The following is a 13,089-nucleotide window of genomic DNA, read 5'->3' as shown; positions in this document are numbered from 1 at the left end:
ATAGGCAAGTATTTGTCCCTCAGGATACCTGCCCGACGTTTCAACCCTGCCACCATGCAACGGGTTATAGGATCTTCCAAAGGATCAGAGTTACCAGTCAATTTTGATAAATAAGACAGTGCTGCCAGGTACAAGAGTGTCCTTGAGGAGGAATAATTAGATTCAACAGCCAAAAACCCTCTAACTTGCTCCACTGGAATTGGCCAGGCTGCAGGCATTCCCATGCTTTTCCTAAAGTCAAGGAATTTCTTCAGTCCTTCGAGGCAGGCTTTCCAAAGCCTACTATGCCCTGAGCATTCCAGCAAAGACAAAGTCTTCAGAGGCCAAGGTCCCAAGGAATGTTTCTCATGACGACTAATCTCCCTTCCTGCAAGAGAGGATCCATATTAGCACATGAGGACAAGAGGCACAAACATGCCACTTAAGGCAGAGATATTTTTCAAATGGGAAACAAGCAACATTCCAGGCCCATTTCAGGCACTGGATGTGGTAACACGCTGGGAATTTACAAGGTTGTGAAGTAGTAATGGAGAAGACAAGCAAAAACTACTTCTTAAACCAAGGTACGGCTTGCATAAGTACAACGGCAAAGGTCATACAGCAAACTCGAGCAAAACAAAGAAAAACTTGCCGGGTCGGAGGTACGGCCGCCAGCGATGCTGTTACCCCTCGCCAGCGGCCCGGCCCCGTCTCGAACTTACCGGCCCCCTTCCCGCACTGACCGGCCCCCTTCCCGCACTTACCCGCCCCGTCCCGCACTGACCCAGCCCCGCTTCCCGCACTTGCCGCCCGTCCCGCACTTACCGGCCCCTTCTCGCACAACTTCAGCAGCCCCCTTCCGCACTACCAGCCCCCTCCGCACTTGCCGGCCCCGTCCGCAACTTACGCGCCCCCTTCCCGCACTAGCAGCCCCCGTCCGCACTTACCAGCCCCTTCCCGCACTACCGGCCCCCGCCGCGCCGCGCTCGCCCGCGTGCGGGATCCGCGCCGCCTGCGCGATCCGCGCCTCGGTGCTGCACGGTGCTTCTGGGCTGCGACGCGGGGAGGTGACTGCCTGCCCAGCAAGTCTCATCTCCAGCCACTCCATACCTGGCTCCCGGGCCAGCAGCGCCAGCATGTCCCAGAAGGGCGCGGCGACAGGCGCAGCTGGGGAGCGGGCACTGCAGGCCATGGCAGGAGGACCAACCCAGCTGATGCCCCTCAACCCCGCGCCACACGAAGCCTGCCAGAGCTGAGCTCCGCGGGGACCTTTTATGGCCGCGGGTCCGCCCGCTGCGCCCTCCTCCAAACACCCCCTCGGTCCGGAGCGCTGCCCTCTGGAATGCGACAAGAGGGTGCAGAGCCGGCCCCCATCTCCGAACTGGAAGCTGTGAAACTTCCAGTTGTTTACCACATTGTCTTCTGACAAAGCCTGGAATGTGACTGGATTTAGTGCTAAGGTGTCCCGTATGGGACACCACCTGCCCCTGCTTGCTAGTCCTCTCGATCTCGCTTTGAAGAAGGCTGTGCAGGGACGCGGTCAATCGCCTTCCCAGGGAGCCTCCTTTCCCTCAAGATTTAACCATTACTCCTGGCAGACATCGAGGCCGGTGCCGTGTTTGTACCTCTCCCTGCTGCCAGCTCTCTTATTTTAGTTACACAAGGTTTTAGGCAGGAGAGAACAAGGCCAGGGCCAAGGAGGTTAACTCACCCGCGGGCCGACCCTCTGCTCCTTCCTTAGCCCCCGGTTGCAGCACAGTGAAGGCGATAACGGGCCGCTGAAGCAGTTCCAAGGCAAAGTCTCACTTACAGGCGACTCCCATCCAGGCCCGTGGGAGGAGGAAGCAGGATGGGGGGAACCCCGCACTGACCCTCAGGCACAGGCTCGGGGTGGGGCGCAGAGGTGCACGCAGGGGGGCCGTGACAGCGGGGTAGAACTACGAGCCGGGCTATAAAAGGGCAGCGCGGCGGCACCACTGAGGGGTCGCTGGTTCGTGCTTCTCACTGAGCGTCTGCTGTTTTGTTGTTGATGCAGAGAAGTAGGGTTGAGCTGGCGGCTGCCCTCTCACCCTTCTGGGCGCTGCTGGCACTGCTGCGGCGGGAGCCCGGTATGGGGTGGCTGCCGTGCAGCCCCGATGGCTGCAGCAGAGAGCGGCGTACCCGCGGACTGGAGGCTGGCAATGGGGAAGACGCTGGTGAGTGTGGCCTTGGGGAGTGTTGACCGGCTGTGTGGTGCAGGAGGTGGGCTTGGCACGTTTTTCCATGGGGTCTGACCCCAGTGCTGGAAGACTTCTGGGACCTCTGTGCACTGCTGAATCTATTATTGGTTTGCGGTGGTTTTGCCACTCCCAGCCCCTTGTGCCTACCGAAGGAGGTCTGAGGTCATAGAAACCTTGCAGTAGGGTGGTGCATCTGTCACCAGGCTTGAGATGTTGCTTTAAAGAGATAAATAGCTGGGGGTTTATGATTTTTGAGACTCTAATCTTTCTCCTGTGGTCTGACTGTTGGAAGCTGTGTAGATGAGAGCCATGAGAATGCATTGGACAGGCTTTTTTCAGAGCAGTTCAAGTAAAAGCTGAAACATGTTGAAAGGGAGGAGACTTCTATCTGCTTTACTGTCTGTGAGACCACCTTTTTTGGCATTACTAATGTGGCTTTCTTTCAGCAGATGAACTCAACCAGATTCCTGAGAAGCATCCCTTGGGCCCTTGGCCCCTGAAGGTTCTGCTGTTACTGGAGGACTCGGGAGATAGACACTTGTGGCAAATCTACCATGAAGGCCTGAAAAACTTTCTTGCGTTTAGAGAAGGCATGGCTCTATCTGCAGTCTGGCCAATTCCAGTCGATCAAATAAGAGAGTTTCTGGTTGCCATGGAGTCCCAGGATCTGCCTCCCACAAAAATAATAATGTATATGGAAGGACTGTCCTTTATCTCCGTAATGGTAGATTATCCTGATCCTCTTAAAGATCCTGTTATCCGTTCCATGATATCAAGGTTAAAATGTAGGACTCACCCTTCAAATTATGCATACTATCCTGTAACAATTGAAGTGTTAAGATCTCTCCTGGGGACCCTGGAGTCTGTGTGCAGCTCTCCTTATGAGTGTATATTGTTCCGTGCCATGTTTACTGTAGCTTTTTTTGGTGCACTCCGTATAGAAGAGATGGTGGCAAATCACCAAAATATATTACAGCCAGAGCTCCTGTACTTGAATGACCTCCAGCTGACAGAAAGGAGCGCACACCTTTGTTTGCATACATTTCATATGGGCCAACAGAGGTATTTGATCCAACTGAGATTATCTGAAGAGATGTGGGTATGTCCTGTTGAAGCTCTCCGTATCTATGTGGCAGCACGGCCACAAAGACAGGGCCCTCTCTTTGTGCACTCAAATAGTATGGCTGTGACAAAGAGGGAGTTCCTAGCTGTCTTCTGCCGTGCTCTTAGGTTTGCTGGACTTTCTCCAAACCAGTATGGTATGCATTCCTTCTGGCTGGGGAACTGTAACAGCAGTATCTCATGGGTATTCACATGAAGCGGTTAATAGAATGGCAAGGTGATGGTGAAGATTCATAAGAAGACATAGTTCCATCTATCTATTGGGCTTCCACAGTACAGGGTATCTTCTGCAATGCACAAATTTTATACTTTATACAGACTAAACTTTCAGTGCTCTGTAAAGTTAGAAAGAAGGGGAGGAACAAGTAGAAGGTGACTTTTCCCATCTATGGTGGTTTTGAGAATGAAGTGTCATGGTTTTAAAATTGCTGGGACTTGTGGGGCAGTGTATATGCTATTCAGCATGCTATTTGTTCTAATTGTATTTTGACCTTTTGTATTAAACAATGTTTTCTTTCAAGGACTTCTCCAGTCTGTTTCACCCTGGTCAAAGGCTATTAATTGCAGTGGTGACAAGCATGCACTCTTTTTACTGTCTAATGTGATGAGAAGTGAAGCTAACTGATAGTTGGTGATAGTTGGAAGCTGTGAGTGTGAAGCTACTAACTGAATGTGACACCAGCAGGGAAGTTGACCCTCTTGTCCAAATTGCAGTTCTGTAGCAGCTGAATCCAACCTCACCTGCTGCAGTCTCAGTCTCCTTACCTATAGAAGCCTTCCCCTTGACAATTCTTAGTATCTTTCACTGATCCTTCTTGAAAGGATGTATTAAACTTGTATACTGATAAAAAGTAACCTTTAATTGAAGTGTGACTTACACCTCAAAGTTGACTCTGCACAGTTCAGAAGTAGCAGAGAACATAAAGAGATAGATATCACAAATAACACTCCCTCTGTAATTTGTGCACATGTTAAAGATGGACCTTTAATACAGATTAAATAACTAAATCTGACAAGCAGGATCATAAGAAGGTTGAGTGTCACCTTTCACACATAAGGGTGTTTGAAATAATGGCATCCTGTGTAGTGCTTTGCATCAGCATGTTTGGGAGCTACCTTGGTGACAACTAGATACTCAGAAAACAGCCAGCATTGTACCGCACTCCTCAGTCCTCAAGTTAGTCTCCAAGAGGATCCTTAGTTACAGGAAGTTCACACTGCAAAGACAGAGCTGTGATAGTAGATAGCAATCTGTTAATTCGCTGGCACACATTTGGTAGCTCCCCTTCTACAGCTTTACTACAAGATGCTGCAGAATTAGCATAGTCTGATGCTGAGTCCCAGTCATCTTGCTCATATTCATGATGAAATGTGAAATGGTATGTCAGAGTGGCTAGAGTTCTCTCTCTCTCTATGATTGCAAGGTAATTGGTTTGGTTAAAAAATCCCTGTGAAAAATGTGCCAGAGGAAGCAGAGGTCTCAGGCTGAGTAATGAGAGAGAAGGAAGAGTTTGGCTCATCAGCCTTGGTTATTGAGGGGAGGCAGGAAGAAAGCTTGCTTCAGGAGTGAGAGGAAGACTGGTTTGAAGTCAGAATACAAAAAATTTTTCTGGCTCATAAATGTTTTACTCAAGAGGGAATTGTCAAGGAAGGACAAGCAGGATTTTGCTTTGTGCGTGATGGTGGAGATGGAACTGACTGCACAGGCACAAGTGTTTGTGGGCATGACCACCCAGCCTTATGCTGTGTGATCACATATGGAATCCTGGACTGCTCTTTCATCCTGAAACTCAGGGGCTGGCATGTGGCAATGACATGCTGGAGGACAGTGACAGGAGGACAAAAAGCTGAACTGACCCAGCTGAGGCCAAGTAAGTAAATGGCATAAGTTGGTTCTCCTGCCAATAAGTTTTCAAACTATGTCCTAAAAACACCTTTGTGGAGTAGTGTTTCTGGGGTGCTATCTTCCTACAGTGCGAGTAGGTGCAGACATATTTCACTGATAGATACTTGTTTGTTCTCTCCAGGCTCAGTCTGTAGCAGAGTGGGGCAAAATCATATGTAAAAATTATCATCAAAAAGTCAAGGTAAACTGATGTAAAGGCACACAGGCTCCTTATGAAGATCAAGCCTTAGACACTACATCCTACAAGTTTGGACTTGGAGAGCTCAGATCTTAAAATTATTAAAGCCTTTTGTGCTATTTCACACATGCATTCTGCATTGAGGATTTATAAAGAGATCTAATACTCTTTCAACACAAATTCCAACAGCGTTATTTAGGCTGGACCCCAATATCTAATACAAGTCACTCGGTTAGATTTAGTCAGCTCTTTATTTCCTGGCACGTTGCCCTCATTCCTTTAGAGACTATGATTTACTTTAACACTAGGTCAATCTGGAACCAAATCTTGCATCTCAGCTTGGCTTTCATGACAATATTCTGTGGCATTAGCTGCTTGGTCACTTCATGACACACTCCATCATCTCATCCCCAGTTGCTCAGCAGTGTGAGCTCTCACATCCTCATACCACAGACTCATTTTGCAGTTTGCTACTGACCTTGGGAATGAAAGCCTTTAGGGAGTTAAACAGCAAAATTTATAAAGGATTTTACTGAAAATGCTCTGTTGTTTGTCATACACTAGAATAAACCAGCACATGTAATACTAGCATCCCCTATGCACAGTGTCTGAGGGAAATTTAACTATAAAGTGAACTGCCACAAGCACAAAGAAACAGGGGCAGTGCATGCTGTCTGTAGAGCTGCAGCAACTCACTCAGTCATTTTGTTCCTTCTACAGGTCTCCTGCTCTGAATATATGGATGTGGTTATATTTCTACCACTGAAGTCACTTTAGTGTCAGGGCATTATTTTCTTCTTTTTCTTTTTTTCTTTTACTTTTCCTTTTTAATTTCTTTTTCCTTTTCCTAATAAAGATATTCTTTATTCAATTGATATTTGTTTTAACCAGCTGATACTTGGTCTTTTCATGCCTTGACACCAGATGATCACCAAAGTTAGTTCCTCCACAAGCATTTTTGCAAGCATCCAGACAGCATCCTTTTGGCACACTTTGGCAGCTTCACAAAAGCCCATCCACTACAAATCAAAATGATAAAAGAGGTTTAGGAGATTCATCCACCCTGTCCTGAGAGGTGGGGCGTGCTCACAACAAGCAGCAGTGTGAGCTGCTCAGGATACAGTAGCTCCCAACCCAATGCCATCCTGCTGCCTCAATCATGCTCAGCCCTCAGAGCAACCCCTGTCTGCAAGACTTGCTAACTACAGTCACCCAGACACTTGAAGGCACTAGGGGTGAGACCAAGTGGTGGTGCATAGCACTCCAGACCCTGCTGCTGCCACCCAGAGCAACTGCTGCTCTCATGGTCAGGAAGCAACTGGTGGGCTCAGTGCACTGCAGACCATATCCATCCATGCATCTGTATGTGCATTCATGTATGTTATGCATGAATGTTATGCATTGGTTCATCCAGCATCCATCCAGAGGTGTGAGTAGGAGATGACACTTGGAAGGCTAAGAGCTGTCAGACCCAATTGGGCTTGCAAGGCTCAAGGGGTGGCTTTCATGGGCCACAGATTTTCAGTATGCATGGAAAACATATCAGATTTAGGCAGCTTGCAAAAAAAAATTGCCTGTGCTTTTACTGGCTCCATGTTAGCAAAGTTAAACTTTTAGCAAAGTTAAAAGAGGCAGGAACAATTTTCCCCCCCCCCCTCCCCAGATCTTGACAGTTAAAAGTGCCCCAGCTTGGCAAACCTCCCTTTTTTTGCAGGAGGAGCAGTGAATTGTGCACAGTAGGGAGCTGCCAAAAGGAGGAGGAGGCAAAAACGTTTAACTGTTTGTCCAGTCAGGCATTACAGACTGCCTCTCTTCTGCAGATGCAGGGCTGTGAGCTGCCCTGGGCTTTTGTCATACAAGCCACATGTCAAAGAGTTCAGAAGGGACAGAAGCAGCCAGCTGCTCCTCCTCATGAAGCACCACCAAGCTATCCCTTCAGATTACTGAAATGCAAGGTCATTGTTCCAGCTGAGGACATGATATCTCTTTTGGTGAGACAGAGGGTCCAGGCCACCCTGGGCAGTGCTGCAGCACCCCTATTTCTGCAGGACCAGGATGGGTGTGGACCCAGCTGTTAAGATCTTATTAGCGTGAGACCTCTCTGCTCAGATTAAGGTGTAAATGAATCCATATGCCAAAGTCAATAATACAGATTTTATTTAACAGTGACTGTGAGGTACAGAGATAGAAAGAAATAGAAGAGAGGAGAGGGAGAGAGAGATCAAGCAGAAGACAGTCACCACCTATGGATCCAGGGGTATTCTGTTGGTCCTTCCTTACCCTGGGTTTCTTGATAGAGGGGATCCTGAGATATTGCAAAACTTTTCACTATTTATACATTTTAGCAAACATGAATTAATGCTCACTGGCTACACAGTTCTCTTATTCTATTGGTTAAATGATTGCCTCACTTCTAATGCTTCTTAGTCCATATGGATCAATCTTTCTCTTCTTTTGAGTTGGTGGGTTTCTTGAGTCTGTGAGCCTTGAGTTGGTGGTCACAATCTCCCCCTGCCAGAATTACCTTTTACCCAGTCAGAGCAGATTTCAGCACAGTTGCTTTCCTTGTGGCCTGTAAATTCTGCTTTCTTTGTGTCCATAATCAGTGATACATTCTTCTCCCTCAGCTTTTAACCTCCTCATAGGTCTGAGATAACACCTAGACAATAGTACGACCTTTATCTGAAGTTCCCACTGTGGGGACTTATCTTACAGTCCAAGTTCCTGGTATCCACAAAGCATATTCAGGGAAGGGCTTCAGTGATCATTAGTGGTTGCAGATGCCACCTGTCCCATAACTTGGGGTGATCTTTGTTTGACCAGTGATGTGTATCTGAGCAGTTGCTTCTTTACACAGTTTGCCACAGAGGGAACTTTTGTCTGGATGTGCTAACCAGATCTCACCTCTGCTAGGCCTGGAGTTATCACTATCCTGTCTCTCCATTCTGTGTTTACCTGTTTACCTCATGGCAAAGTCCTGTGGCCTTAACAGTGTTTGAGACAGACAACTGTGCTCTTCGGTCCGTGCCTGGTAATAGTGTACCTTCAACTAGGCTATCTGTGAGTTCAAAGTTTTCATACAAAATACAAAGAAGTTCTCATACAAAATGTTCTCATGCAAACACATCTTACATCAGGCTCATACTCTATTCTCCAGGGAATAGAGTCGTAATTTAATCCTGACACAAAACAGAAACTGGCTTTACAGTTGGTGGGGTGTTAAGTGAAATTTTTATCCCTTTTGAATTTAGTTGTCTTATCCCAGGTTGCTTTTTTTTTAAAATTTCAGTGGACAAAATCACATTCCTTTACAATTGCTGTCACAGTAAATTGCACCCACAACTGGAAGTGTGTGTAGTGCAGAATGTACTAGAGTTATCATGTTGATTAGCATAAATAAAAGAAGTGATGTAAAATAAAAAAACTTCTTAGGACACATGGTAGGAAACATTAGATTAGGTACATTAGATTTGTTCAAGTGGGAATACAAGTGGCATTTTGTATGTAATGTCTAACATATTTGGTTCCAAGTAGAGTTGCTTGGAACCTGCTAAAAGACTTTCTTGTGTTCTATCCATATTCCATTTGCAGTCCATGGTTGTCCCTCCTTCTGGTCTAGGAAGGGGGACTCAATCATTTTCCATGTAACATTTTCTTTTGTTTCATTCAATTGTTAACAAAAATCAAACTAGCAATACCTAAAATGGTCTGTCTTATATAATCCTGCTAATATTTGGCCTCCCAACAAGTCATTTGCAATAAAAACACAAATCACAAAAATTAATAAACTGATAATACAAGCAATTATGCGAGCAGTTAAAAGTTTCATTGATTTCACACAGCTCAATCTCATCTGTTAGCAGGTTCCTATAAAAAGAAAAGTGAAAATTTGGCCTATTACACACCGATTATTAAAAGGAAGGAACAATCCACTGAATATTGATCCAGTTTGCAAAGATGATATTTGCACCCCTGTGTCGACTAAGAAAGACAGAGGGGTCCTATGGTACCTATGAGAAAGGTTATCATAAAGCTTTCTGTGAGCCTTCTAAGGCGTCTCCAATGCCCATCCCCTGGCTTGCTTACTGTGGATGGCCCGAGGAGTTTCCCAACTCCTGCCTGCTTAAATCAATCAGCATTCCAATATGCAGAACTGAGGCATTGTCCTAGTTAGGACAGCTGAGATCAGTTCATCATGGTGGGTGTAACCCAAAACTGTATTCTATAGCCTTCCATGTCATTTCCCAGAAACTAGACTATTGTTGTCAATAGACTATTCGCACCCTCTGCCCATAGAGCCTGACTCCTCAGGCTATAAACTAGGTGTTAAGAGGCCTGTGAGATAGGAAGATGTTTCTGTCCTCACACCCTTTGTGGAACTCCCCGCCCTGAGGGGAGCACTGAACATTCCTGCCTGAACTGGAGGATATATAATCTTGGAGTTTTGGAACATTTTTCAACCCACTCGTGGGATCCAGAGGACGGCTGCATCTCATCGCTCTCAACCAGACTTAGACCACCCCTGGACTGCGATCACCACTTTGACCAGACTGCAGCAGCTCTCCCACCAGCAGGTTCTTCCCCTCTCCCTTTACTTTGGACTCAAACAGGGCCCAAGGAACACCACTTTGTTCATGCCCCAGGGCACTGGGTTATACATTTGGGTTTTTGTGGGTTGAGACCAATTGTTTGTTTGTATTATTGTACTTACTGTATTATTTTAATAAATTGTTATTCTGATTTATAATCTCTCCTTTGAGTTGAGTTCATTCCCCCTGCTGGTTAACTTTTAAACCAGCACAGGCATAGTCTCAGGGGGACTTGTGGACAAGGGAGGGTTTGCCTTGGATGGAGAATTCACCCAATTTTCAATTAATGCCTTCAAATTTGCATCAGACTGGCCATGCACAAGGCTTCATGGAATGCCCTTCTGTATATCTTTAATCCAGAGGACATATCTTTCCCCTATTGCTAGTGTTTGCTCCTTCTGATGTTGTACTCCCCAGAGGAGGGGTGTTCTCACCTCCTTCTGCTGAGCAGCAGTAGTACCTTGCCACTTAGCCTGGTGGATGGCAGTCTTAGAGGATATTAGGTTAAGGTGTCCAAAACACCTGCCATAATTAATCAGGGCAACCTCATTTCTGCCATAATTAATCTGGGCAACCTCACCCCACGCCCACATTTTTCCCCTCAGTCTGCTCAAAGTTCACTGTCATCAGCTAGAGTAGAGCCAATTTGATCTTCCCAGTGAATTCCCATATTCTTTAATGATTCTGGAAGGTCATGTATTAGTAGGGTCAAGGGATCTGGATCCACTGGCATGGTCACTGGGGAGCCTTGGTCAGGTTCCAGTGTGTGCTGATGCATTAATTGGAGATAGGCAGCCTTTTGGACACTTTCAGTCAATTGATCCATAGAAGTCACTATGGCAATTGGATCACCTCTCTCCCAGGGGATTCAAACCCCCAGGTGGCTCTTAACCTGTGGTTAAGAAGACCCTAGGCCCCCAGTAGCCCTCAGGTTCTGTTTCTATTAGCACAATTTGTTCTCCTCCTGTAAGGGAGACTCTCTGCACATATTCTGTCAGACTCTTTCTGAGTATGACTGTATTCTTCTTCTAATTTAGCCAATTCAGTAGGAGTATGAGGTATTTCTTTGGTAATAATGCAAGGGAAAGCATCATTTATTCCCTCATATTGATATTCTGTTTTAATCAATGGCCATAAGTTTTCCAATTGGCACAGTGTGCTGCCTTGAATTTAAACTGATGTACTGAGTATCGTCTCCTGACCTGTTGCTGTATGGCTGGAAGTTTCATCTGGGGCTTTTCTTTGCACAGCCCAAGTGAATGCAGCCTTTTTGGCAGGTGTTTCCTGCAGAGAAAGAAAACAGGTCCCTGTGGTTAAGCCACATATTTTACTTGAGTTCACTCACCAATCAGCACCAAAAGCAAGCAGCTCCCCCAACTTATCTGAGCCCCTGTGAAAAAGCTCCAGAACAAGGAGAGTATTTTAACACCCACTACCAACGTCTGTACTTAATGTTATCCAAAGAAGGTAACTTAAAAAAACCCCAAACATACAATAATTTATTTAGGTTTTTTGTAACAGTGGCTGCAAAAGCTGTGCTAGGGCAATGGTCCATTGGGTGCTCCCATACCAAGGAAAAGCTTCCCAGACACCCCTTGCCCCTTAAGCATATCCCCATTGCTAGATTTGCTCATCCTAATCAGACTGGAAATGTGGCTACCTGCCTCCTTTCCATCAGGAAGACTGAGGTAAAATAAAGACCTCTGAAGGCTCCTGGAGGAAAATTAAGCAGCAAAATTAAGCTGAAAAAGCCAGTGATGGAATTCATGGTAATACTCCCACAGGCAGAGCACAGCCAATCCCAGCATGAGTGCAGGAAACAAAGAAAGGTGTCCTGGGTTAAAGATTCAGGTGCATGTCTACCTCTACACCTCCAACCATACAGTAAGCACTGAAGCAAGTTCAGCTTTTTTCTTTTTTCACAAAATTTCCCCATCTTGTCCTGCAGAAGCAAGCAATAATCTTTTTTCTTGTTTTTTTTTGTGGCTACAAACCCTGAGAAAGGGATTTGTGTGCCTACCAATTTAAATTGGGGTGTTGGCACCTGAGCTGAAGATGCCACCTTCAACACTCAAGCTCCCATTTCTGCCACCAGTCCCTTCCCTTTGCAGTTCTCCAGGGCTGACCCTGTGTGCTGCCAAGACCGTGGGGAAGCCTGCAGGCACTCAGTTTGCAACTATAAGGTTTCTCAAACACTTGATTTTCCTACTACACAGCAGCTTTGTTTTGACATCACATCTTCCTCATACCTCTCCTCACTCACCATCCAGAAGCAGGGTGTTCCTCTGTCTAAAAGCATGGGCACATAAAGGAATTTAATTGATGGTGTGACTTTACAGCATGTCATTTCTTCCATGGTAACTACCCATGCATACACACTCCTACTCAACAAAACATAAGGCAAAAATATGTAAATGACTTTGCACTTGATCAAAGAGCAAGAGCATTCACCCAGAGGTTTTTTAAACAAGCAGCTTACTCCACAGTAAGATTTGCCTTACTACTGATCTAATCCAGACTAGACTGTGTCTCTTCCTTTCAGGCAATTAGCTCCCTGTCAAAGATAAAGCTTTCACATGTCCTTTAATCAAAAGGTGTGTCCCTATTTTGAGGTGTCATATTTCTGTTCTGTGGTTTAGGATTGTGCTGGTTTAAAGGTAAACCAGCAGGGGAAATGAACTCAACTCAAAAGAGAGATTATAAATCAGAATAACAATTTAATAAAATAATACAATAAGTACGATTATACAGACAAACAATTGGGTTTAACCCCCAAAACCCAAATGTATAACCCAGCACCCTGGGGCGTGAACAGAGTAGTGTTCGTTGGGCCCCGAGTCCAAAGTAAAAGGAGAGGGGAAAACCCATTGGTGAGAGTGCTGTTGCAGTCTGGTCAAGAGTGATGGTTGCAGTCTGGTTGAAAAGTGGTGGTTGCAGTCCAGTCGAGAGTGGTGGTCTCAGTCTGGTTGAGAGCGGTGATCTGCAGTTTGGTTGAGAGAGGTGATCTGCAGTCTTCCTCTGGATCCCACGAGAGGTTCCAAAATTCCCAAGACTCCAAGATTACATATTCGCCAGTTCAGGCAGGAATGCTCAGTA

At 46.0% G+C, this 13,089-nt stretch overlaps 1 protein-coding gene across 1 annotated transcript; it reads left to right on the top strand.

Moving 5' to 3' along the window:
• Window positions 1-656: 656 nt before the first annotated feature.
• On the top strand, window positions 657-1,235 carry LOC115307730 (translation initiation factor IF-2-like). Its single transcript, XM_029962547.1, has one exon. It carries the CDS (start codon window positions 657-659, stop codon window positions 1,233-1,235), a length of 579 nt encoding a protein of 192 aa, XP_029818407.1.
• The last annotated feature ends 11,854 nt before the right edge of the window (window positions 1,236-13,089 follow it).

The sequence above is a fragment of the Manacus vitellinus genome, unplaced genomic scaffold (genome assembly GCF_001715985.3).
Source record: "Manacus vitellinus isolate BGI_N305 unplaced genomic scaffold, ASM171598v3 scaffold_0_pilon, whole genome shotgun sequence".
NCBI lineage: Eukaryota > Metazoa > Chordata > Aves > Passeriformes > Pipridae > Manacus > Manacus vitellinus.
This window is presented reverse-complemented; position numbering and strand designations above follow the sequence as displayed.

Coding starts and splice junctions, on each gene's coding strand:
- LOC115307730 (XM_029962547.1), top strand. CDS start 657: ATGCTGTTACCCCTCGCCAGCGGCCCGGCCCCGTCTCGAACTTACCGG.